This window comes from Juglans regia, chromosome 3 (assembly GCF_001411555.2).
Source record: "Juglans regia cultivar Chandler chromosome 3, Walnut 2.0, whole genome shotgun sequence".
NCBI classification, from domain to species: domain Eukaryota; kingdom Viridiplantae; phylum Streptophyta; class Magnoliopsida; order Fagales; family Juglandaceae; genus Juglans; species Juglans regia.
In genome coordinates this window covers 9435532-9463259 of record NC_049903.1, presented here as the reverse complement: position 1 = coordinate 9463259, position 27728 = coordinate 9435532, and the positions used below count along the sequence as shown (strand labels likewise).

The 27728-nt window shown below is 33.8% G+C and overlaps 3 protein-coding genes and 1 long non-coding RNA gene across 4 annotated transcripts; 1 reads left to right on the top strand and 3 right to left on the bottom strand.

Annotated features, from left to right (window-relative positions):
- The first annotated feature begins 2818 nt into the window (after positions 1-2818).
- On the top strand, positions 2819-6982 carry LOC108984677 (uncharacterized protein DDB_G0285917-like). Its single transcript, XM_018956713.2, has 3 exons — positions 2819-3375; positions 5809-5964; positions 6500-6982. Exons 1-3 carry the CDS (start codon positions 3019-3021, stop codon positions 6608-6610), a joined length of 624 nt encoding a protein of 207 aa, XP_018812258.2. The 5' UTR covers positions 2819-3018; the 3' UTR covers positions 6611-6982.
- Positions 6983-7400: 418 nt separating this feature from the next.
- LOC108984678 (mitochondrial pyruvate carrier 4-like) lies at positions 7401-10375 on the bottom strand. The gene is made up of 5 exons (XM_018956715.2): positions 10240-10375; positions 9143-9241; positions 8878-8930; positions 7986-8059; positions 7401-7713 (listed from the first exon to the last, which is right to left on the bottom strand). The coding sequence occupies exons 1-5, from the start codon at positions 10292-10294 to the stop codon at positions 7668-7670; spliced, it is 327 nt and encodes a 108-aa protein (XP_018812260.1). The 5' UTR covers positions 10295-10375; the 3' UTR covers positions 7401-7667.
- A 2581-nt stretch (positions 10376-12956) lies between these two features.
- Positions 12957-18047, bottom strand: LOC108984679. Its single transcript, XR_004801128.1, has 4 exons — positions 17919-18047; positions 17242-17340; positions 13567-13640; positions 12957-13269 (listed from the first exon to the last, which is right to left on the bottom strand). It is a non-coding gene; the product is annotated as an uncharacterized LOC108984679 (long non-coding RNA).
- A 4771-nt stretch (positions 18048-22818) lies between these two features.
- LOC108984676 (non-specific lipid-transfer protein 1-like) lies at positions 22819-23456 on the bottom strand. The gene is made up of 2 exons (XM_018956712.2): positions 23039-23456; positions 22819-22937 (listed from the first exon to the last, which is right to left on the bottom strand). Exons 1-2 carry the CDS (start codon positions 23389-23391, stop codon positions 22928-22930), a joined length of 363 nt encoding a protein of 120 aa, XP_018812257.1. The 5' UTR covers positions 23392-23456; the 3' UTR covers positions 22819-22927.
- Positions 23457-27728: the final 4272 nt, after the last annotated feature.

The following is a 27728-nucleotide window of genomic DNA, read 5'->3' as shown; positions in this document are numbered from 1 at the left end:
AGCAACCTCGTTGGCCACTTGGTTCTCCTTCCGCGGAATCTAGGCCCTCCGTTCCAGACTCAAAAAGTGTTGCTTGTATTTGTCTCCTTCGACTATTTTTGAAGTTCTAAAGTGTCACCCATTCAAAATTAGTGCAATCCAGGATAACTGCAAAGTCTCCTTTAAATAACCTACAATGCCTTCTATGTTTTATGCTTTATTCAAGTTCAAAATTGTTAAGTATTGGCGCTGGTACTAGCTTAGCTATCATTGTATTATGTCATAGTTGTCTTTGTCTATTTTAATGAAGCCCCTTTTGTCCATACATTTGAATAATGCTTTCTTTTTCATTCTCACTAAGTTTTGCAATCAAATACAATCTTTATTACCAGAGGGAAAGTATATATTATGCCTCAAGACCTGTGATTGGTTTTGAGTTTTATTATCTACATTGTACAACTGATTATAGTTATAAAAACATTGAAATATACAATTCTTTACTTACTTCAAAACGAAGTTTCTTGGGTGCTGAAAGAAGATGTAGTATGTGTAGGTGGGGGAAGAGGAAACCTGTGAATAGCCATCCCTCTACTAATATTGGTTGAACAGATCCAAATAAGCATATCATCAAATTGAAAATGATGATTGTTAATAGTTGCAATAGAAAAATTATTAGTAGCTCATAATTTTGGATCTTTTTTTAGTATGTAAAAAGAATATTAGTGCACTCCATAATGCAGGGTAAAATTATGAAGCCTGCAAAACTTGGATATGTATTATATTTTTTTTTGTATTCTTTTTTTTGCATTTCTTTTTATTTTGTGAAAAACCTTTTTCGGCGAGTAAAATTCAACAAAAATATTTTTTTCGTCCATTAAACTTATTTGCAGCTATTTGTGATTGTCGAAAAAGCTCTATTTCGACGAAAATAACCCGTTGGTAGTATATAATGGCGATGATAATTCATAATCGCTGGAAAAAAAGATATAGTCATTTGCGGCGATTTATTAAGTATTTGTGAAGAAATTTTTCATTATTTTTTACTTTTCTCAACTATTTAGTGGTAAATGGATCATACTATTTTCGATGAGTTTTTATGCATTTGCGACGATTAAAAATTGTCGAAAAAAGCAATTTTTATCGACGAGTTTTGCTGATCACTGAAATTGATAAGAAGCGAAGCTTTTATTTCATTGAAAGTGCAGCGATTTAAAAATCGTCAAAAATGACCAAATTTATCGATTATTAGGGATATTTGCTTGATTTCTTGTAGTGAGTTTTTTTTTTTTTTTTTTTTAATGTTTTGTAAAAGTGGTGAATTCCTTGTAGAAACCGTTTGATATAAGAAAGTTTTAGGAAGTATATTTTATGGGATTTGTGAAAGTAGGAGTTCCTAATAAAAATATGTTTGAAGAGAAGAGTTTTTGAAATATATTTTTTTAGAAATTATTGTTCTGTTTTTCAGTTTTTATGATTCTAGGCACACAAGTTTATTTGTTATATTTTAATTATTTTATTGAAAAAAATTTTATGGTTAGTCAATTAAAGCGTGACACGTTAATGAATACAATTGAAGACGAAAATATCTAAACTGATGAACAATAGTGATCAAATATTTTTATTAACTGTTAAAGTTAGTTAAATGTGCTGTATTGATTGGAGATAACAAAATTTAAAATAAAAAGTAATCTTGTTTTGTAATTATTTTTTTTTGAAATTTTAATGTAAATTATATTTTATATAATTAAAACTAACGTAAAATGATGAGATGAATTTTCTTATAAAGCAAAAATGCTCTTATGCTCAAAAGAAGTTTGAATCGAGAATCAAAGAAATCGTATACCTAATTCTCAAATTTTTTTTTGAAATTATTTATCACTACCAATCATTGTCTAATTTTATAAACCTTATTTTCAATGCACAGTATATCGATGATGTTGAAATTTTCGCATCGATTACGCTTGGTATTTTATTTTTTAAAAATAATATTATTATGTTTCCTCATTTATATATACCACTCTTTTTGCTCCATTAAAATAGTATTACAACGTGATGTCACGTAATTTATTAAATAAATTTAAAATATATATTCAAAATAAATATTGTGTCCGAGAATACAAAAATAGAAATACTAAAACCTTATATTCTATTTACATTTTTATGTTTGTGCTTTTAATTTTTTCAATAAGGCATATGGCACATATATAAAGGGACTAAAGTGAATGGTATAAATTAGGAAATATATTAACATGACTCTTTTTAAAATTGAGAAATGCTATAAAAAAACCTTACGTTATATAGCTCCACCTAACCAATATATAATTTGTCTTTTTTAAACACACATATTTTAGCAATTAGATAGAAAGACAGAAATGATAAAATATATATTGATTAAGTAAAAGTATGTAGTGTAAGACTTCCATATAAAATTTATTTTTAAAATTATAATGAGTCTACTATAACTCGTGTGTTAATACACTGTCTCATATATAACAAAACTTTATAATAAGAAAAATTTTATTCAATTGTTATACACTACAACACTTTTTATTTTTATCTTTTTATTTTTTATTCTAAGTTAAACCAAATTCAACTCATTTCAAAATAATTATTGAGGAAATTTATTATTTTTTTTAATTTTTTATAAAAAAATTAAATTTATTTTAATATATTTCTTACATTTCAATCTAAAAAAATTAAATTCATAAAATCTATAAAATATATTTAACTGATCTCAATGTCTAAACATATACTCAGCAGATATATAAGATAGGGCTGCAGTACACGAGGTATCGTAATAAAAGCCATAGTCGCCGAATTCAGAAAAAGAGTCCACATTTGAATGGTCCTGATAGTTTCAAATTAGTCAAGCCGTATTTGGCTACCAAATCTCAGCCAAACTTAGAAATACATCCATTTCAGACAGAGTAATAGAAAAGAAAAATAAAGGGAAAAGAGAGAGAAAAAGAGATTTATTAATTTTTGCGGTCTGTCAAGGGGATCGGACGCCCTGTTGGAACCGATTCAGATCAGCGAATCATGGAGGGGGTGGGGGCCCGACTGGGGCGCTCCTCGACTCGGTACGGACCGGCCACGGTGTTCAATGGGGCAGTGAGGAAGTGGAAGAAGAAGTGGGTCCACGTAGCGCCATCTACTAGTGCTGCCTCTAACAACACCACCACCACTACCAATCACTCTCACCAGATTCACAACCAAAACAACAAAAGCAACGGCACGACCAACGGTAATAACGGTTCCCATCTACTGCTTTACAAGTGGACCCCAATCACTCAGAGCAACAACGGCAATAACAGTAACGGTGACAGGAATCCCGGCAAGGATGACGCAGCGGCTGCTCCGGAGGAACCGCCTCGTCGTAAATTCAAATACATTCCGGTAATTTTCCCTCAATTAGTTATTATTTTCTTGGGATCTTCATTTTTTTTTTTTTAATTTGGGTTTCGGTATTTGAATTTGGTCATGTGGGTGTTTACTGGGATTTTTATTTTGACCAAAGCATTATGGGTTTGGGTTATTTGAGAAAATGGTCTGTAAACAAGTGAACTGCTTTTTGGGATATTTGCAGAATTGTGGGTTTTGGTCTGTGGAAGCTTATATGTGATCTGGGTTTTTGGGTAAGTGTCATTTTCAGGGTTTTGGTTTACGGGTTCGAAGAATTTTTTAGATGACTTGGGGTCTTCTTTGAGTGCTTTTGCTTTGGTGTTTAGTGGATGTACTGGAAAAGAAAGGGAAACGAAATATGGACCTGATTGGGGATTGGTTGTCATTTACTATGCTGGAATGTTTTGAATTTTCAGTTATGAGTCGTTGTAAGGACCGTTAACATGTTACCTTGTGGACTTGAAGATTACATAAATGTTGAGACTTTTTTTTTTTCATAAGAACATTAATGTTGAGACTTTAGCTTTGTTAGGACTCCATGTGGACATGTGGATATGCCATGTGGATAAGTGTACCTTGGGCATATCTAGTTGAAACATTTTTTAGGAGTGCTTGTTGGATATGATTCCCATGTGTATGTACACTGTAATTTTGTAAGCGCGAGTATATAGCCATTCCTTTTTTGGGTTGTGGGGCTGGGGGCGGGGAGGCTTATATCTTTGCCATTTTAGTGATGATTTTGGCTCAGCTATTTATAAGACATACAAATATTCAAGTACAAACAACCATGTTGTCATTCTCTATACAGTATGTTTTCCACACAAATTTTAGCCATAGAAAGTTTGGCTTCTATAACACGAACATTGGTGAGAGTCCAATGCCCCAAAATCCCAAGTGTTCCAAGGACTTGAATACTTGGTAGCCCCAGTTAAAGTTTTACGCTCTAATACCATAGCACTGCTACTTTAAAAATGCTTGTTTGTAGATTGGTTCTCAACTTCTCATGATGTCTTTATGCAATGGACCCTTTTTGGATTGGCTGCATTGTCGGTTCATAAGATTGTGAAGACAAGCTATGATGGATTTTAATAATTTCATCTGTTTTTTGAAGAGAAATAGATGCTGATAGATTTATCTGGGTTGTAGACGATTTATTTCATGTTTACAAAGCATTTTATCTTTAACGGTCTGTTCTGCTAAAAGGACACAATCGATGATGTGATTATCGACAATGGTCTTGTGTGTAAAATTAAAAATAAAGGTTATGTATGGGTTGCTCTTGTGTGTGGCAACTTAAACCTTGCGACATCTGAAGTCTTGTTCTCAGGGCTGGATGTGCACTGGTTGGACTTTCTATGTTGAAATAAACCGTTGGCTCGGTATTTTAACGTGTTGATTTTAGTGGTTTGAAGTTTGTGAAACCATAGACTGAGCAGTTTAAATGTAATAGATTTGGAAATGCAAGGTGTTTTATGGAATAATTTTTTAGGCATGAGGTTAAGCTGTACTTCTCCAATGCCCATTGACATAGTTGTAAAAACAAGATGTGAGATTATTTTTTTTCCTCTTTTTTGCAGTTCTAACTTCTGACCTACATACATACTGGCGCATCTTTTGTGTGCCATATCTAGTATTTTTCTTTATGATCGTTCTAAAGTTATCTTATTATTGAATGACATCTGAGAAAAGAGATTGGCATCCTGCAGTAATGCATTCTGAATTGAACCAAGCATCATTAATGTCATTCCGGGGTTGCTTTTAAGTAGAAGAGGATGCTCTGTTGAAAATAGTTCTGAAACGTGTCTGTCTCACTAAACATTACATGGAAATTGAGACTTTGTGACATGATTTGTAACTATAGTTTATGATCATTGCTTGTTGGTGGGAATTAGAGATTTTTAATCCCGGATAACCGGAGATTCAATCTTTGGTCTTTTTTCCCCCCTGCTATCATGTTTAGGTATCGCTCTTGTATATGTCCCATATATTTGGGCTATGCCTATTTATAACATCAATAAAATCCTTGTTTCACTGATAAAAAAATTTCATATGAAAAAATTGTTTAAGTTCTTTGTACTGCTGTCTGAATACAAAAAAGGAAGGAAAGAAAAGGCTACGGGAATACCTTTCTCCACTATGTGTTAGTAATGCTGGAAGTAAGCTTCTATGCTGGTGCCTGAGAAGAGTAGAATTGCAAACAAGCCCTTCTTCTGTGTTTGGTTGTAATTGTTTTGTGTTTTAATGAATGATTTGGTAGAAAACACATTCTATAGAAGGCTGAACCTAACAGTATGTCCTAAATGACCACCCATCATGGAAGATTTATTTCTAGATTGGTTCCCTTCGAATAGTTTGATTATCATTATGTTTTGTTTGTTGTTACGGGCTTTTTGGATTCATGGTCATTTTGGCCGTTTTGCTGTGCAGATTGCCGTTCTAGAGGAACAGAAGAATGAGGATGCTGAAAACGAAGCTGCTGAAAAGGTTGATGACGATTCTAAATCAATTGATACTGAGTCCACCCCCAGGGGAGACATTTTGGATGAAAAACCTGACATTAATGATTTGCCAGAGGAAAGTCAGGTGAAAATGCTTACACATCACATTCTTGTTTTCATCATTAGATAGGTAGGTAAAACTCTTGGTGGGAATATGGTATCTAAGGTACAGAACTTGTGCTCACACTTCACACAAAGTGATCTGAACAGAAAGACTGTGTGTACTGATGGATAAGGGCAATGCTCAAATTTAGTTAGTTAATCATGGTCATTGCTTTAGCATAAAAAAGGAAAAGAAAGAAAAGCGAGAATGGTGATTCAGTGAGGGTCACTTACAGAATCCTGCCACTTACCTAGCTATCTGTTCTGCCTTAAAAATTAAGAAACACGGGGTTTTTTTTTTAAACTCTGAATTATAGTTATAAAAGAGGAATGTTGAATAAGATAAGTAATCCATTGTCTCTGATTTCCAGCTGCATTCCCAAAGACTGGTACAGGAAAATTTTTTAGTTTCAAAGTCTGCTTTCCATTGCAGGATTGTGATCAATCCTAAATTACGTATACATGTCTCACTGAAAGGTTACATGTAATATTGAATCCAATTATTATTTTTGTCTCAGGAAAATAATCAAGTAGTATGCCAAGATCTGAACGAAAGCACTTTGGATTTGAGTTTAGGCTTGAAGGGGCATGATGATGACCATGAGCCTGATTCAAAACTGATCAGATGAGAGATAGTTAGTAGGAAAGGGAAGGCAGGGCAGGTAGTGTTGGGACATGATTGATGGCAGCCCTTGGGTTTTAGGTTGCCGACTGAGGGCATGATGGTCAGCAATCTAGTTGTTTGTGCCTGATTCAAAGAGACAAATTTTTTATTGACATATTGAGCCACTGGCCGTTGTAGGCAAGCGTATTCTAGTGGCATATGCATGTACTTTAGTCTTCAATTGATTGCAATTTGTATCGATTCGGTTTTAGTCTTTAGGAGATGACAATGGAATGTTTTTCTCTTTAGCTTTGTCTGAGAACTTCTAAGCTTGGACATGCTGGACTTACAAAGTGAAACGGAAATTGAATGAATCAATCTATAACTCTTTTAACTACTTCAGTAATCATTATATATTTAAGTGCTGATATTAGTCTGCAGCATGTGAATTGCACCGCTGATATTAATATATAATTTCTCATCAAGAAGGCAGCAGGTGAAATGTCTTATAAAGTAGGTCAAAATAGTGATGATTTAAATATCAGCTGAATATCATGCTTCATTCATATACAGTGTCCTTATAATTTACCTTAGAGAATAATGAAAATATGATGATGAATAACATCGCTCATGAATTTAAGAGCCTTAGCAATACTAGTTTAACCAGCTGCACTAGGCTGGTTTTGAGAACCGATTCATTATAGTAAGTCGCATGAAACATGCCATGTCCTATTATGATAATGTTTTAGACACAAGGCACTGTGTGGAGGTGTAACATGCCATACCATGTCATTGTCCAAACTTGACACAAGAAGTTTCAAGCACAAACATATAAATCCAAAGAATCCGATAAGATTTGTTACAATCACGATATTTCACAAAGATAAAAACAAGTGTTTTTTAGAAACTATCATTCAGTTTGGGAACCTTGAATGCTCAAGGGCTCACTTAATTACAGCTTGTTTACCAGTAGAGTGACAATCAACAAAGTTACAAATACACAAGGATAGAAGCATGATAGTATAAGTACTTGAATAATATGCAAGGAAAGGAGGCAATAGGAGGTTTATAACTTTTCGTCATCATTCTTGTGCAACGGCTACTTCTTCATCGGAGAAATAATCATGCCTGAAAAAGTTAAAAGACATTCATGTAAAACATGGAGAAAACATTACAGCAAGAAAATGTACGACATTTCCCATTAGAGTTTTCAGCAAGTTTAATTGAAAATCGTACCACGTTCCAAATTAAACAACTAAGACCTTTCATCTTCCCTCTTTCAACACCCTTTTATTATGCAAATGATTTGATCAGTTAAAACTAAACATTCACAGATTTTTTTTTTTTTTTTCCCTATATGAAAGAACTCATATAGATCATAATAATTCGATCCAACTTACCTTATTTGGCGTGAAAGTTGGTAGAGTCCCGTCCCTGCCATTGCAAAACTTACACTAAAAAGGTTCCAATTCTTCTGCAAATTGAAATCAAATCTAATCGAGAATTAGAATAATGCACAAACTCCCACCCCATAAAAATTTCATTAAGCAATATCAAGAAGTGAGCAAAAAATGAATATTCCACATTCTTATTTTTTATGAATAAGAATATTCTTCATTAACTACAGAGGAATTAGAACAGCATAAAGTGTATTTGCCTCTCTTTTTATTACTGACTGTTTCATTTCACCTTCAAAATGTGTGATTCTCTGTGCAATCAAGTACATGTGCATGCTCTCATCCTTCTTTTTTTTTTTAGGTGGGGGGGGGGGGGGGATCATGTTGGATTAAGATGAAACTCCCCATTTTGCTTTTGGGAGACGAGAAAACTATAAATAAGGCAGCAATAAGAGATAAAGCCCAGTAATTTGTGAAGAAATTGAAAAGATGCTTGTGGAAAGCTATTCATTTCCTGATACCTGCTGTTCCTCTTCCCTCCTTTTGCTCAACCAATAGAGGGGCAGAAATTTAGATATATAATTCATGATATCACTATTACAATCAACCATATGAACCAGTCAAAACACGCACTCAAACCTTAGATATGATAATCTGATTGAAAGATTAACTATGTAGAACTAGAAGCTACATACATGCACATATACAAAGCAATAAGCATGAAGAAAATGAATGTCACCAAGTAGAGAAGTGTTCTGCATATGCGGGTTGACAGTGTCTCTGTTATATTAAATTTGTGCAAATAATCAATACAACACTGTTGGAGGTATTACATCATCATTATCTGTATCTCCTAACTCCTAAGGCAGGCAATTGTATCATTAGTAAAACCTACCGGAGTGATTACGGTGCTATAACGTGACCAGATAATTCCAGTGCATGCAACCGCTGCATAAGATAAAGCAAGAGTGAGAAAATGATAAGTTGGTGCAAATCGAAGCAAGAAAAAGAACACTTAAATTACTAATAAATATCCACTTGTTGAATACAGACTCTGATTATATGTCTGAACTTATGTGCTGCATGTGTATGATTGTGTTTGTGAGCGACTGATCATATGCACACCATGACAAACATGCATATGAATTCATGTATTATACCTATTTGCTGAGGATATGAAAGCTTTTCTGGTGGTTTGGAGAAGTCGGCAACGTTGGCTATGCTGATGCCCCATTTGAAAGTTGGTGCCCAAAAGTGAACTGCAACGCAGCAAATTTATGCATGCATACAGTAACTATTGACAAATGGTAACATCCATTCAAGCAAAGCAACTAATACATCGAAACACATATAACGATTTTTAAAAAATAGTAAGAAGCACAGGGAACATTTTTGTTTTCTTTTAAATATCACCTGTCAAACTAATTCGACAGAAGGCATCTATCTATGGATAATGATGTTTCTGACCTCCAACTCCAAGCCTTTCAGGTGGTTTGACCAGAAATGCCATGCTCACAAACAAAGACTTAGGCCTCGTTTGGATTCGAAGGTGAGTTGTGATAAGTTATGAATCGTAGTGAAATTTATAAGTTAAAATTAATGAATAATAATAAATAGTAGTGAGATGAGTTGAAATAAGTTGTGAATAAGGTTGCGTTTGTCTAGTAAAGTGATTTCAGATATTTTAAAAATAATAGTGAAAAAATAATGATAAAATATTGAATAATAATAAATAATAAAAAGTAAATGAAAAATAATAAATAGTAATTGAGTGTTCTCACCACCCGTTTGGATGTTGAGCTGAGTTGAATTTTTTATGAATTGTAATGAGTTGAAATAGTTGAGTGAATTTTGTGAAGTCCACCTAAGATGATTTTAGAAGTATTTATGAGAAGTTGAAAAAAATTATAGTCCCATATGTAAAGAAGTGTTGAATTGAAAAAAGTTATAGATCTCATATGTAAAAAAATTTAAAATTAAGATTAATTTAATAATTTGAGAGTTAAGTGTTGAATATTCGATACATGTTAAAATTAGACTGAACTAAATTACAAACTGAGCCTAAATCTATGCGAAAGTAATTGCTACGTAAACGAGGCGACACGAGCTAAGAATAAGATTATCGAAAGCAAAGCATCCTAATCGTGCAGAAGGAAACGAACCAAACTATATATTTTAATTCTAAAAATTATATCACCCCAAACATCAGTACATAAAAACGGTTTAGCAAAATAGAACGACATCCGAGTCAACTCACTGGTTTTAGGTCCAGCCGGGTGGTTCAAGAACACTTGGAGCTTCGAAGCCGGCATGGATGGGATGCCTCTCTCTCTCTCTCTCTCTCACTCTCAGGGAGACGGAAGGGATTCAGTTTATTGCGTTTGGGTACACGATCCAAGACTTCAAATACCAAGGGCTATTTGGTTTGGTATTACGGTCTCATGTCTGGTCTACAACGCCATGCCACGTGTACTTTCATTTGGTCAATTACCTTTGTCACCTTTTTTTTTTTATTATTTTGTAAAAAATTATTTTTTTGTTTGACAAATTCTTAAATTGAACAGAGACGCTGCTCCGATTCCGATCTGATACCGACTCCCATTATCCGACTCCAATTTTGTTATCTGATTCTGATTTCGACTTTGATTTTGTTATCTGATTCCGATTCCGACTCTTGGGAAAGAATAAAATATTTGGATAATCTGTATTCAGAAATTTAGTCAAATTCAGGTTTTTCCAGGAGTTTTGGCATGGAGTAGTCTGTGGTATGATTTTTGTTTCTGTGGTGCTTTTTGGGCTATTTGTGAGTCACTCTAAACTAACTCATTTGGTTTTTACTCTATCTTATGCCATGCCTAATTGATGATGTATATATATAGATATATTTTTCTAACCATTGGTTATTATGCTAGGAAATACCAACTTTCCAAATTGTTTATGCAAAATTGATCCGGTGTGTCCAGTGCTACAACTTTGGCTCATCGCTTGAAATTTGAGCCTAGTTTATACCGTTTGAAACAGATTTCTCAATCATTGTATACTTGTTCATGATAATATGGAAGTGATGACACATAACATCCAAGTCGCACTGCATGAATCAATCAGAAGTGCATGTGAATGCCGTCCATTTGAGAAGTGTGATTACAATTCAAGAATAGCTACTGAGATCTGTTGCAAGAAACTGGAATATTTCATTGTCAGTTGAATGGAATGAAACAATTTGTAGATGAAAATCATGGTGCAGTTTGAAGATGCACATGATACAGGATTTGTAGGTAATATGTCATATGCTACCATACTCCTACTTTCACATCACACTTTCCTTCTTCATAAGCATATTCAAATCAAATCCTGCTACTACACAGAGTAAAGCATCTTGCATTGTTGATTTGCGTTAGTGCTGGTAATTTGCGAATCTTACCAATTCTTTTGCAGGTGCCTTGGCCTTGGAAAGTATGCTGCTGAGCTGATTGCAGTTTGTATCGATTCGGTTGTCTTCAGCTTTGTCTGAGAACTTATAAGCTTGGACATGCTGGACTTACAAAGTGAAACGGAGATTGAATCAATCAATCTATAACTCTTTTAACTACTTCAAGTAATCATTATATTTTTAAGTCATGATATTAGTCTGCAGCATGTGAATTGCACCGCTGATATTAATATACAATTTCTCACCAAGAAGGCACAAGGTGAAATGTTTTATAAAGTAGGTTAAAATAATAACTAGATACAGTACTATGCAAGTATTGTACACTCATTTTAAAAAAGAGTAGGGTTCTCTATTAAAAAAATAATTTTTTCATATTATCCCATATTTAACCACTTTTTTTCAAAAATAGTACGCGACGTCTGCTTACTCTATAACTGTAAATATCATTTCTCATATCAAAATGGTGATACTTCTTCAATAAATAGATTGAAATGAACTCTTGGTTTTGCTTAAATGACGCCTATGTGCCGTTGTGGTTAAAACATACGAACGGCAAGGTTTGTGCACATGACTTAAATATCAGCTGCATATCGTTTCACATTTGAGAATTATTCCCATCATGCTTCATTCATATATGGTGTCCTTCTTGGAGTTACAGCCGCAAAAGGAATTCCCGTCCATCAATGATGGGCTCTCTGATTTGATGCAGGAGCTTATTGTTAGAAAACCATTGGTAACTTTACAGTCGATCCGTAAGAGATTAGAATTGGATTATGCATCTTTATACTTGCATAAGATGACTTTAAATTGGGTTGTATTGGATTATGCATATCTAAAAATTTACATAATTATGAACAGTATTTTTATAAATTTAAAGATATACTATTTACTCTCTAAATTTTATTTTATTACTTTTTTCTCTCTCCTCCCCCCTCTCTCTCTTCCCACCAACCGATAGAATTTAAAAAAAAAAATTCTAGTAGGTACTAAATGATAGAATTTGCAATGGTGCTAATTGTAAAATAAAATAAAAAATTAGGAAAATAAATAAATAATAAAATAATAATAATTTTTTATTATTTAGCTCAAAGATACATAATCCAATGTGAGAGTTTTTTTTTTATATGCAAAATCACATCTTTTAGAGATTGATTTTGCATATGCATAGAGATTGATTTTACATATGCATATAAAGAAACCAATGCTAGTCATTAAGATATTCGGTTTAGAAAAATGATATTCATCATTCTTTAATCATCGCTTTTTGATGTCAAATTATCGGCAGAGGAAAATAAATAATTATTCAATCATTTACCATAGAGAATAATGAAAATATGATGATGAATAACATCGCTCATGAATTTAAGAGCCTTAGCAATACTACTAGTTTAACTAGCTGCACTAGGCTGGTTTTGAGAACCGATTCATTATAATAAGTCACATGAAACATGCCATGTCCTATTATAATAATGTTTTTGACACAAGGCACTGTGTGGAGGTGTAACATGCCATACCATGTCATTGTCCAAACTTGACACAAGAAGTTTCAAGCACAAACATATAAATCCAAAGAATCCGATAAGATTTGTTACAATCACGATATTTCACAAAGATAAAAACAAGTGTTTTTTAGAAACTATCATTCAGTTTGGGAACCTTGAATGCTCAAGGGCTCACTTAATTACAGCTTGTTTACCAGTAGAGTGACAATCAACAAAGTTACAAATACACAAGGATAGAAGCATGATAGTATAAGTACTTGAATAATATGCAAGGAAAGGAGGCAATAGGAGGTTTATAACTTTTCGTCATCATTCTTGTGCAACGGCTACTTCTTCATCGGAGAAATAATCATGCCTGAAAAAGTTACAAGACATTCATGTAAAACATGGAGAAAACATTACAGCAAGAAAATCTACGACATTTCCCATTAGAGCTTTCAGCAAGTTTAAATGAAAATAGTACCAGGTTCCAAATTAAACAATTAAGACCTTTCATCTTCCCTCTTTCAACACCCTTTTATTATGCAAATGATTTGATCAGTTAAAACTAAACATTCACAGATTGTTTTCCCTATATGAGGTGTCTCAAGTCCATTAACTTCAACAAGGATGAAAGAACTCAAATAGATCATAATAATTCGATCCAACTTACCTTATTTTGCGTGAAAGTTGGTAGAGTCCTGTCCCAGCCATTGCAATATTTACACTAAAGAGGTTCCAATTCTTCTGCAAATTGAAATAAAATCTAATTGAGAAATAGAATTATGCACAAACTTCCACCCCATAAAAATCTCATTGAGCAATATCAAGAAGTGAACAAAAAATGAACATTCCACATTATTTTCTTTATGAATAAGAATATTCTTCATTAACTACAGAGGATTGAAGAGACTTGCTTCTACCCCTTACGCCAAAAAAGATAGGGAGTTGAAGACACTTGCTTGCTCTATTAATTATGACGCTTAGGAAGGGAGTGCAAGTAGGGGTAGGAGCAAGGCTTGGGCGAACATTTGTCATTAATGAAACTGAAGATTTTCTCTTGGAATGTAAGGGGGCTGAATGATCCTTGTAAGCACCTCCGTGTAAAAAATTTGTTAAGAAGTTGGAAGGTTGATATCATTTGTCTTCAACAGACCAAAATAAAGTATATTGATAGAAGTATAGTTACTAGTCAATGGGGATGTCTTCATAGGGGTTGGGTGAACCTTGCCTCTAATGGGGCATCAAGAGGTATCCTTTTGTTGTGGGATATGAGAGTTCTCAATATGGTTGAGGAGTATGTTGGGGATTATTAGGTGGCTTGCTTGTTTCAAAATGTGGATGATGGTTACAAGTGGACTTTTGCCGGTGTTTACGGTCCTAATCTAGACAACAGTAGAAGGTTCCTTTGGGAGGAGATCGCTGGTTTATATAGTTGGTGGGATGGGCCATGGCATATGGAGGGGACTTTAATATCACCTGTTTCTCGAGTGAAAGGTTGGGGGATTCTAGTATTATCCCGGCTATGGATTTTTCTGATCTTATCTTTGATCTGGGCTCAGTTGATTGACCTTTGGCGGGGGGGAATTCACATGGTCAATGGAAGGGTCTGGTTAAGATTGGACAGATTGATGGTATCTTCGTCTTAGGAGTCCAATTTTTCTGATTTATGTCAAAAGAGACTTTCGAGACTATGTTCGGACCATTTTCCAATCTTGCTAGATTGTGGGGGCCTTCATGAGGGATGTAGATATTTTAAATTTAAAAAATGTGGTTAAAAGCTGATGGTTTTGTCGAGAAGGTGAGATTGTGGTGGTCCTCTTATGATTTTTCTGGCATGCCCAGTTTTGTGTTGGCTGGAAAACTTAAAGTTTAACAAAAGATTTGAAACTGTGGAATGATGAAGTGTTTGGGAAGATTGACGATCATGGAAAGACTCTTTTTGAGGAACTATCACACTTTGATGAAAAGGAGACTGCTGGGACTTTCACAGATGAGGAGAAGGTAAGGAAGATTATGGTAATGACTGATCTGGAAAAACTTACTTTTTTGGAAGAGATTTCTTGGCGACAAAAATCTAGGGCCATTTGGCTAAAGGAAGGAGATAAGTGCACTAGAATTTTTCATAGAGTGGCCAACTCTCATAGAAGATTTAATGCTATTGAGGTGCTGCACCCAGAAGGTAATATCATTACAGACAGATATGATATTGAGGAACACATTGTGCATTTTTTTATAATCTACTGACGGAGCAATACCCTTGGAGGCCTAAGGTTGATGGGTTGATATTTGACATGGTTGATCAATCGCGTGCTGATTGGTTAGAAAGGATGTTTGAAAAGATAGAGGTGTATAATGTGCTGAAAGGTATGGAAGGTGATAAAGTACTGGGACCTGATGGTTTTTCAATGGCTTTTTTTCAGATTTGTTAGGACATTATAAAGGAGGATGTTATGAAGGTTTTTGTTGAATTTCACTTGCATATGAAATTTGAGAAAAGCCTTAATGCAACTTCCATAGCCCTTTGATCATGTTAATTGGGATTTTTTACTTTACATTCTTGGTAGATTTGGTTTTGGGGAGGAGTGGTGCAATTGGATGAAGCATTGTATCACTACCGCTAGATTTTCAGTGCTGGTCAATGGTAGTCTCAAGGGTTTTTTCAACAGCTCTCGTGGTTTGAGACAATGAGATCTTCTATCTCCTTTTCTCTTTGTTTTAATTATGGATGTTTTGAGTAGAATGTTGAAGGCAGGGGTGAATGGATCTTTCTTGTCTGGTTTTTCAGTGGGCAGTTCATCATTTGGAAGCATCAATGTATCTCACTTCTCTTCACTGACAATACTTTAATTTTTTGTGAGCCGGATCCTAACCATATTCGATCATTGAGAGCTCTCTTGCTTTGTTTCGAAGCTGTTTCCTGCCTTAAGGTGTACTTATCTAAATCTGAATTGGTACCTGTTGGCTTGGTTAATTCTATTGGAGAATTGGCTGACATCTTGGGTTGTAAGGTCTCTTCTTTGCCTTTGAAGTACCAGGGCCCCTTATAAATCCAAGTCAATATGGGACGATGTTATTGAAAAAATCGAGAATAGATTGGCTGGTTGGAAAATGATGTATCTCTCCAAAGGGGGTAGAATCACTCAATAAAAGTATGTAAACTTATAAAAAAAAAAAAAAACTACAGAGGAATTAGAACAACATAAAGTTTTTTCCTCACTTTTTATTACTGTTTCATTTCCCCTTCAAAATGTGTGATTCTCTGCGCAATCAAGTACATGTGCATGTTCTCATCCTTTTTTTATTCTTTTTTTTGGGGGTGGGGCATCAGGTTATTAAGGACCTTACACACAACAAAAAGGAGGCTCATATACCAGTCTAGACACAATAATAAAAAAGAACAGACTTCCTTACTTTTATCTTTTTGGGAGAGAATTATTGATTAAAAGATCAGATCATAGCATAAACTTGGAGTTCATACACTTCTATGGCATTCAACTTCACTCTTTCTAGGGATGCACACGGTGAAACTAGAGCAAAAGGTGGTTTTGGCAAAAGCTAGAGAGCAAGAGAAAGAGAGGATTAAGATGAAACTCCCCATTTTGCTTTTGGGAGACAAGAAAACTAGAAATAACGCAACTATAAGGGATAATGCCCAGTAATTTGTGAAGAAATCAAAGAGACACTTGTGGAAAGCTATTCATTTACTGATACCTATTCCTCTTCCCTCCTTGCACTCAACCAATAGAGGGGGAGAAATTTAGATATATAATTCATGATATCACTATTACAATCAACCACATGAACCAGTCAAAACACGCACTCAAACCTTAGATATGATAACCTGATTGAAAGATCAACTCAAATCTGTAGAAGCTATGTACATGCATGCATACAAAGCAATAAGCATGAAAAAAATGAATGTAACCAAGTAGAGAGAAATATTCTGCATATGCGTGTTGACAGTGTCTCTGTTATATTAAATTTGTGCAAAGAATCAATACAACACTTTTGGAGGTATTACATCATCATTATCTGTATCTCCTAAGGCAAGCAAAATTATCAATAGTAAAACTTACTAGAGTGATTACAGTGCTATAACATGACCAGATAATTCCAGTGCATGCAACCGCTTCATAACATATAGTAAGAGTGAGAAATTGATAAGCTGGTGCAAATCGAAGCAGGAAAAAGAACACTTAAATTACTAATAAATATCCACTTGTTGTCAAATACAGATTGTGAATATATGTTTTAACTTATGTGCTACAAGTGTGTCCTTGTCTTTGTGAGCGATTGATCATATGCACACCATGATAAAACATGCATCTGAATTCATGTATGATACCTATTTGTTGAGGATACGAAAGCTTTTCTGGTGTTTTGGAGAAGTCGGCAACGTTGGCTATGCTAATGCCCCATTTGAAAGTTGGTGCCCAAAAGTGAACTGCAACACAACTAATTAATGCATGCATACAATAACTATTGACAAATGGTAACATCCATTCAAGCAAAGAAACTAATACATCGAAACACAGATAGCGATTTTTTGAAAATAGTAAGAAGCTCAGAGAATAGTTCTGTTTTCTTTTAAATATCACCTGTCAAACTAATTCGACAGAAGGCTTTCTATCTATGGATGATGATGTTTCTGGCCTCCAAGCCTTTCAGGTGGTATGACCAGAAATGCTATGCTCACAAACAAAGAATGTACTCATCCAAAAATGATCAAAATTAGAGAGAGAGAGAGAGAGAGAGAGAGAGAGTTTAGAAATCCAAAGGTCTGTCCTAGTGATTCCACAAGAATAACTAGAACAATTTCGGTCACAATTAGCTTTAGGTTCACAGAGTAGATTTTAAGATAACAACATAAATCGACTTTGATGTCATCGAAAGCAAAGCATCCTACTCGTGCGAAAGGAAACGAACCAAAACTATATATTTTAATTCTCAAAATTATATCACCCCAAACATCAGTACATAAACATGGTTTAACAAAATAGAATGACATCCGAGTCAACTCACTGGTTTTAGGTCTTGCCGGGTGGTTCAAGAACGCTTGGAGCTTTGAAGACGCCATGGATGGGATTCCTCTCTCTCTGTGGGAGACGGAAGGGATTCAGTTCGGTGCGTTGGGTACACCGTACACGGTCCAAACAGTAATGCGGTCTCACGTTTGGTCAATGACACCATGCCACGTGTACTTTCATTTAGTATTTTCATAATTATTTTCATCTCCTTTAATTATTATAATTTTAAATTCTAACACAAAATAAAATAAATAATTCAATTTTTTTCAAATTTTAAAATAAAAATAATATTAAAAAAATAGATTATAATAATATTTTATTTAACCTTTTATTTTTATCTCAACTCATTTCATCTCATCTGAAAAATAAACTATAAATTTTTACAACAATACTTTTGATCAAAATACACCGCGATTCTTTCTCAAAAATTTAGTTCTTCTTTTGAAGATTAAGTTTTCAAGAAAAGATGAATCTCTTGTTCGCTCAAATCCTTATGATAATTCCTCCGGTCCTTATTTTCTTCAGTCTGGAGAAAATCCAGGATCAATGCTGGTTATGCAGTTGCTTACAAGGGATAACTTTCATATCAGGGTGTCAAATCGTGTTAACGGGTCGTGTCAAGGTATGTACATTACACTTAACGGGTCAACACGAACACGACCCGTTAAGGATTTCGTGTTAAAATTCCAAACCCGAACACGACACGATAAGATAACGGGTTGACACGACACGACCCGTTATGACCCGTTAATGAATAATAAATAAATTGACACGACACGACACGACACGACCCGTTCTGTTTCAACCCGTTTACGTTAATGGGTTGAACATATACGATACGATACGACACGACACGACACGACCCGACCCGACCCGTTTGACTTAATTGATTTTATATAAATATTTAAATATAAATAATATCTATAAAAAATAAAAAACTAACTACAAGTCTAAAATTACAATCTAAACAAATATGATCCACACAATTTATAATAATATTCATTATGAAATATAATAAACAAAACATATAATGTTAATATATTAATGTTACAATCCTAAATATAATAAAAAATTTAAAATACAGATCTAAACAAATTTAGAATTTGAAGAAGAAAGTGGAGCATCCTCCTTGCCCTTTAGGTCTAAGGGTATAAAGGTAAATTTAATTTTCTTAACGGGTCTTAACGGATTGACCCGTTAGTGACCCGTTAAGCAATCGTGTCATAACGGGTCAACCCGTTTTGACCCGAACCCGTTAAGGCTAAACCCTAACCCGCTTTTATCGTGTCGTGTTCGTATTAGGTTAACGGGTTGTGTTACATATTGCCACCCCTACTTTCATACATGGAAATAGGGGTGTAAAACGGTCGGTCTGGTCTGGACTGGACCAAAAAAATGCATGGTCGGTTTCAGTCCAGTAAGTTGGGAAATTTAGGTCTTCGGTCCGGTCCCGGGGTGGAGATTTCTCAGACCGAACCGATCGAATTCATTTTTTTTATAAATATATTATTTTATATAATAATTGTATAATAAATTATGTAGTTTTCATCTAACCTATCCCTAAATATATTATTTTATATAATAATTATATAATAAATTATGTAATTTTCATCTAACCTATTCCTATTTATTATATAAAATTTTAAATATGTAATTACAAATTAATACTATGTTAATCGTATATTATCAATTAACCTATCAATTCACAATTAACTAATGTGTGACATCTATGAGACTATGACCAACGTTGCAACTTGCAAGTAAATATAAAGCATGTATGGATGTATGGAATCATGGATAATTAAATTATTTATGCTTATTAGTTATTGCTTCATATACAAAATGTTAAAAATTGTAAATAGCTCATTATGCATTAACTTAGAACTATCATAAATTATAATACATTAATATACTCTAAGTTAGTAACAAAGTAACAAATAACAATTAACATCATCAATATAATTATATAATTATAAATCGATAACTAAACTAAATCACTATATCTATAAGTTATTAATACTATTATATAGTCTAATATATTATATAGTTATACTAAATCATTAAGTTTATAACTAATACCAATATATAACTATAGTCTAATATTAAATATAGTTATACTAATATATAAGTTTATAACTAATACTAATACTATTCACTATAACTAAATCACTATAGTCTATTAAAAATTAAATGTATTACAAATATATATAAATTATAATTATCAATTTTTCAATCCATAAAAAATTTTTTAATTATCATTTAAAAAAAAACAAAACCAACATTACTTTAGGGAAACGGTACGGTTTCCTCTCCACTATTAGTTTGTTTCCTCTCGAATAAACCCTAAAATCAATAAGTCTCCAACCCACAAACCACAAATGTCTCTGCCTCTCTCTCGTTTATGCCGCCTCGTTGAGTCACTCCCTCAGTCCCTTGTCTTTGCCTCTCTCTCTCTCGTCTCTGCCGCCTCACTGAGTCACTCTGCAGATGTACAAAGGTTATATACTTATTTTCTTGATCGACTGTGTAAAGAACTTGAGTTTGTGTACTCCAGTAGGTTGATGAGAATGGGTGTATGTGAAATTGTTTTTAGGCAGATGCAAGATCAATGTTTGCATATCAATATTTTGGTGATGTTGTCATATTTGATGCGACATACCTCACAAATATTTATGAGATGTCATTTGTGCCGTTTTAGGAGTTAATCATCATCACTAAACCATAATGTTTGTTTGTGCGTTGTTAGTTATTGAAACAGATGAATCTTATATGTGGCTATTGAGAACATGGCAGGAAGTAATGTTTGGGCGTGCCCTTTCAATCATAATTACTGATAATGACAAGGCCATGGCCAAGGCCATTACAGAGGTACTTCCAAATACAACTCACCAGTTGTGCTTGTGGCATATTTTACAGAAATTTTCAGAATATTTGGCGCATGCCTATAACAAGTTTTCAGACTTTCAAAAAGAGTTCCGTCATTGTATCTATGAGACAATAACAACTGATGAGTTCGAGGAGAAATGGAGTTCAATACTGGTGAAGTATGATCTAGTAGGTAATGATTGGTTGCAAAATTTTTACAGCCGACAGGGTAAGTGGGTTCCGCCTTACTTGCGAACCGCATTTTGTGCTAGTATGTCAACCACGCAAAGGAGCAAGAGCATGAATAAATTTTTCAAGAATTATGTTCGTTCGAACACGATAGTGAATGACTTTGTGCATCAATACGAGAAAACCTCATATGCACATTATTTGAAGAAAAAATAGAAGGATGTGAGAACGAAATCGACTAGAGCGATTTTGAAAACCTGTCACAAAATTGAAGAAAAGGCGGCCAAAGTCTATACAAGGAAGTCTTGCATCATCTTTCAAGACGAATTATTCAATTACCAACAGAACAAAACAATCAAAGTTCAAAAAGAGGGTGAAAATAAGATGTATGGAGTGATACCATGTGACAAAGAAAAACCTATTTATTATATAACTTTGGAGAGTGGAGAAGCGAAGACAATATGTACATGTAATATGTTTGAGTTTCTGTGTATTCTTTTTAGGCATATCTTATGTGTCCTTTTCCAAGAAAGAGAAGTTAGATATGTTGTCACATCACTATATTCTAGAGAGATAGACAATCAATGCTAAGAGTAGAGGTATACTTGAAATACCATATTCTCAAGGGCATGTAATGACACAAGAAGATCTGATCATGCGAAAAAGAAAGTTGATGATGCAATTTTACGATATTGCAAAACTTGACTCACAATCAAGTTAATGAATGAACCACCTCTCTCTTGCCTTAGACAAGGTTCATAAGGAGTTGCTTTTGATGGAAGGTATTGTCGAGAAAAATATAGAAGGTGGAGACATGTCAACGAATGATTCCCATATGTTAAGATCACAAGTTGTATCAAATTTCTCACAAACTTTACAGGATCCTCAACGGGTGTCAACGAAAGGACGATCAAAAAGTTTGAGAGCAAAGAACCCAAAAGAGACTCAAATAGCGAAGAAAATGCATTGTAGCATTTGCAAGATTGAGGGTCATGCGAAGAATAACTGCCATTCAGTGAGGTATAGTACTTATTAGCGTTTTTGCTTGTGTTTTAATCAAATAACTTCATTTTTGATGATTTATTATCTTTTATGTAGGGATCTTGAAAATATAACTGACAACATATTACAAACCATGGATCTTCAAGAATAAACATGAGGTTGGTGTTTAAGTTGGTGTTTAAAATATTTTGTGTATGGAACGTGATGGTGCTATTGTTTTGCAAACTTTTTTTTTTTGTTTTTTTATGTTACAGTTAATTAGAGTGGAGATAAAAGTTTGTTAGAGTGCATTCAAAAGCTTATTTGGAGCTGTTGAAGATTTGGACTTGTTTACGGTTGTTTTAGGTGATTTACGATATTTTGAAAATTTGGACATTTGAAGTGAAACTTAATGTATTTGGACCTATGTTTTTGGAGTCATTGTATTTTGAATATATTTTCAGAGTGGCTGCATCTTTTATGTTTGAATTTGTAGCAACGATCATTATGTATTTGAATACTTGTTGGGTTGATTGCAGAAATATTACTGCAATATTCTTAATGTGCGATATACCATTTTAAAAATCTTATTTTTTCCAAAAAATGATAGGTGCAAGAACAAAGTGTACCTATCATCTGTACATATTTAAGTTTTTTTTTTTTTTTTTAAGAATTTGTGTTTGTTTATTTTTTAGTATTGTGTTTGTTTATCTTTTTTATTATTTTAAATACATAAAAAACGCTTTTAAAAAAACATTTTGATCTCCCGTTCTACTATTTCAATATTGGTGCAAATATGGGGTCCTAATACTTTAAAAAGTATACAACATACTCAAGAGAATCCAAAGAAACTGGAAAAGCTTTTGATTCATACTATTGATTTTATTCACGCATACATAAAATGGCCAAAAACAAGATTTGCTACATATTACTTAATTTATTATGTAGCATCTAAAACGTCTTGTAGGATCATGGAAGTCTGCACAGTACCAAAAAGAAAAAATACGTTAGTTCAAGGAATACACAAAGATATACGTTCTTTCACTAAAACAGAGAGAATCAAAGAGAGATCATTAATACGTGTTGCAGTCCACATTGGGGTCAATTGGTATAGGGTCATTGATATGGCAAAGTTGGGGAATCTGTTTAGCTTTGTCGAGATTAATATGAAATTCTTGTGCAGCATTCTTCAAACATTGACAAACAGCCCTGCGTGTTTCAGTGGTGGAAGCCTCTTGGGTAAGTTTTTGAACACCTAGACAACAGAGAAAGCCGGGCGAGTCAGGGAGAGCACCCTCCAAGAACGGCTTGCATGGAAGCAAAATCACTAGGGCCTCGGGGCATGTCATGGCCTCTGAATGGCATGCACTGATCAAGATCAAAATCACGAACCCAAAAGCCAATGCAGACAAACCCCTCATTTTCTTCTCCATTTTCTTGCCACTATATATGGACTTTCTTCCTGATGATCTGCTACACAAATGTTGCGAACTTGCTTTGGAGTGTAGAAGGCAACCTCAATTTATAAGGATGTGCCACGAGTGCACTTATGGCAACCATTGAACCGAGTTAAAACACTTCTTTTTTAAGAGAAAAATGTGATATTGCAACCCTCCATTTTTCAGATTTTCAATTATGAAAGTATTTGTGTAGTTTCGGATTCTGATACATGAGGTTAATTAAACAATATCCTATTAATTGCTCCCTAATTAATACTACATAAAACATGCATCAAGTTATTAAATACATTATCAATTAGACGTTATATACATAAAAAGATTGGTTTTGGATTTTCATAACCCCCAAGAAATTAATTGAATATATAATACATTAGTGAGCGTAATTACATATATAATACAATATATATGTAACTAGATGACAAACTTAAGCTCGACTTGTAATGAAATAAAAATGAAACCAATAAGATCTAACCAAACACTACTACTCAACTTGAACTCAACTTGTTTATACTCGTATTAATCATGATAATAATAGGTATCACACGAATTCCCCTAGGCAGCTTTGAACCGGAGTCTCTCTCTCTCTCTCTCTCTCGGAAAAGGAACACCTTCATTAATATAAAAGTATTCAGATACAGCAAACTATAAAAGTAAAAGTAAAAATAAACTAAAAAAATTACATTACACTACAAAAGAGGTGGATATTTTCCACTATGAAAATTCAAAAGACAAGGTGGAACTTCAGTAAGGAGTTTGCTTCCAAATGCATTATTGGGAGCAATGCATTATTGGGAGCAATGCATTGCACAACTCCGTACGTGCATCGATTCTGCAAACGATGCATTTTGATAGTCTCCCATTCTTCAAAGCTATTCAGCATAATTCTTGTGTCACGATTTATACCTTCTACAATCTAGTCTTGGCTTTTTGTTGAATCTTTCAAAGTTGTAATTGTTCTCTGGGAGTCCCCTTCTAGCTTGATTTTCTTTAGTTGCAATCTTTGGGCTTCTTTCACTCTGATGTATGCAGCCATTGCTTCTCCTTGGTTCGAGTTGCAGCTACTTGAATGCTCTGCTACAATGAAAGATACCACATTGTTGTTCGATTTGCCTTTTGCCACTAATGTGCTGCCACTCGCTCTAATTGCTACATCGAAAGTTACATAAATACACTTTAGGGGAGGGGGGATCCATACTATACTTTGTTGCTGATTTTTCGATACCCATGCCTTAAGTTAAACCCAGTGGCTCTAATATACCATAATTAAGTATTTTGGCCTTGAAAATTGAGTACACGGGGGAACTCCTAATAATACATGAATATTGACCTAACAAAAGTTCACAAACTAAAAACAAAATATATTTTAAGAAGCTAATTAAAGGTATCCTTTTTGCCCATTTCCTCACATGCATATATGAGATGACCAAAATTAAGATCTGTCGTTCATATTTTGGCATCATAAAATGTATCAATTTATTTATAATGTGTACATATACTCATTATAAATGTAGCTGTCAATCATGTTTATTGGGAAGCCAATGCTCTAGCAGATTTCTTAACTAGAATGGGCTTGGAGGGATACACTAACTGCTGGGAATTTTTTTCTGATTTACTTCGTAAGCTTTGTGCTCTTTTGAATACGGATAGAGATGGACTGCCACACCTTCGAGATGGATAAACTACACTGCTTTGTCTTAGACGTTTTGAGTTTATGCTTAATTGGGCTTGGTGTTCTTTGGCTATATCTAGCCAAGCTCAATAATGATAAAAGCATGTTTAGATTTTTACGCATCTCCAAGTATTAGTATTGCAGTCTGCATCATGACTTTCATTAAAGTAGTGGGCCAGGGTTTTCATAAATACGTCCCGACTCCGAGAGAGAGAGAAGAAAGCTAATTTATGTTACTCAATAATTAAGAACAAAACTACAAAATAAGTAATTTCTACTTTCCATGCATATATAAGGATATAACGTCTTCCATCTTGAACCATGAGCAGTAAAAGTTCAATACCAAAGCAGCAACGTTATCTAGAATATCTGGTAATTAATATGTACACTTCATTTTCAGGAGCAAAATGTGTAATTGTAACCCACCATTAATTTTCAGATTTTCAATTATGAAAGTATCATGTACGTGTGTACTTTCCAATTCTGATACATGAGGTTAATTAAACAATATCCTATTAATTATTCCCTAATTAATAATACAGATCTTTTATACATTATTAAGTTATATACTTGTATAGATGGCCGTTTTAGTTTACACTTTTTCATAAAGAACTTTGATTTTGGGATTTTTATTAAGCTTTCTTTAGTACATGGCATTCCTTCTTTGAAAATGGGAGAAATTAATAAAATTTATGGATACCGTCCCTTTTCATGAAAAGAAAATGAATAACTTTACTGGACAATTAAGCTTCTCAAAATTGGTTCACACAAACTTGAATTCAACTCAATTTAATTGTTTATTAAATAAATTACGTATTCGCGAACATAAAATTATGATTTAAGTATTAAATGATACAATTTATCATGTTAAAGTTCGGCTCAACGAGAATAACTTCATATTTATTTTATTTTATGCATGGCGTAACCTTATCTTTAGAAAGAGAATAAATAAAGCATTTAGAAAATAAGAAAAAAAATCCTAATTATACTATTTATGTTGCTCGAATCGTTATATATATAGTAGTACGTACGAGCTTATTGCTTCTTTTAGTTTAGAAAGAATTAAATTCGCAAAGATATCTTACAAAAAAAATTCACTTAATTAACGTTGTTCATCCGAAACAAAAATGGTTCTTAATTGTCAACATGAATGGTAAAAGCTTGTTTAGATTTGTACGACATCTCCAAGAGCATTAGTACTGCATGAGTCTGCAGATATGGAGACTTCATATTTATTTTATTTTATGCCGTAACTTTATCTTTAGAAAGAGAATAAATAAAGCATTTAGAAAACAAGAAAAAAATCCTAATTATACTATTTATGTTGCTTGAATCGTTATATATATATATATATATATATATATATATATAACTTTTGATATATGAATATATAAATTACTATATAATGATATTTAGAGAATTTCAAGGTTTCTTTTCAAAACTTGTAGATAAAAGCATAAAATGTAATATAAATAATTGATTTATTAAAAATTAAGTAGTTCGGGAATAAACCCGAAATGACTCCAATAATAAATTAATAAGCTAGTTATTTATGAACATATAATGTAACTCGATGATAAACTTGAACTTGATTAGTGTTGGGATCAAAATTAAGCCAATATATATATATATATGACTAATTAACACTCACTACTAGATCAAACTCAATTCCTTTACACGCCTATCTAATCACAATTGAGGTGTCACACAAATTCCCCTTGGCAATTGGCACGCAATATTGAACTTGGGTACTTAAGAGTGCATGCTTCTTATTTAGGAGAAAAATCTGGCTGTTACCTACCATTTTTAAGCTGGTTTTTATTACCAAAATATATACGTGCTAATTAAGTTTTGATTGAACAATACGTGCTCAAAACAAGTTATATATTAAACCCATATGGGGGCGTCGTTGTAAGGCCCAGATGGAAGGAGTAATGGAATCGGTCCAACAGGTTTGGTGTTCCATAAAATATTGGGTTTCTTGGATTGCAGTTAAACTAAATAATGTTAATTTGCTCAATCGGCGTGATGAAGGTATTTTAAAATGTTTTAATATGCCTTTAAATGTCATGAGGAAAGAGATTGTTATCCCAATCAGGTGGAAGCAGCCTAAACAAGGTTGGGTAAACCTGAATGTTGATGGTTGTTCTCTAGGTAATCCGGGCCCTTTAGGTGCGGGAGGAATTATTCGAGATGAAAAAGGTAATCTGGTTTGTGGGTTTGCAATAGCAATAGGGCATCATTCGAACAATTATTCTGAGCTAATGGGTTTACTTCATGGGCTTCGACATATTGGCTTGATGGGTTTTTTATTTGTGGAGATTGAACTAGATTCCATGTTAGTGCTAAATTGGTTGAAGAATCAGAGATGTGGCTTGTGGTACATGAAAAACTATTGGGATGAAATTCAGAGTCGACTAGTTGGGATTAATGTTTCATTTGTTCACTGTTATAGAGAATGCAACTCGGTTGCGGATGGCTTAGCTAAAATGGGTGCTAATGGTCTTACGGGATCATGGTTTTCTCTTCCTGAGTTGCCTCCTTCTATTAGAGGAAACATTAGGCTGGATAGAGGGGGCCTCCCTTACATACGGAGAATCCGAAGCAGTTGATAGAAAGTTATGTGCGCTGATCTTTTGAG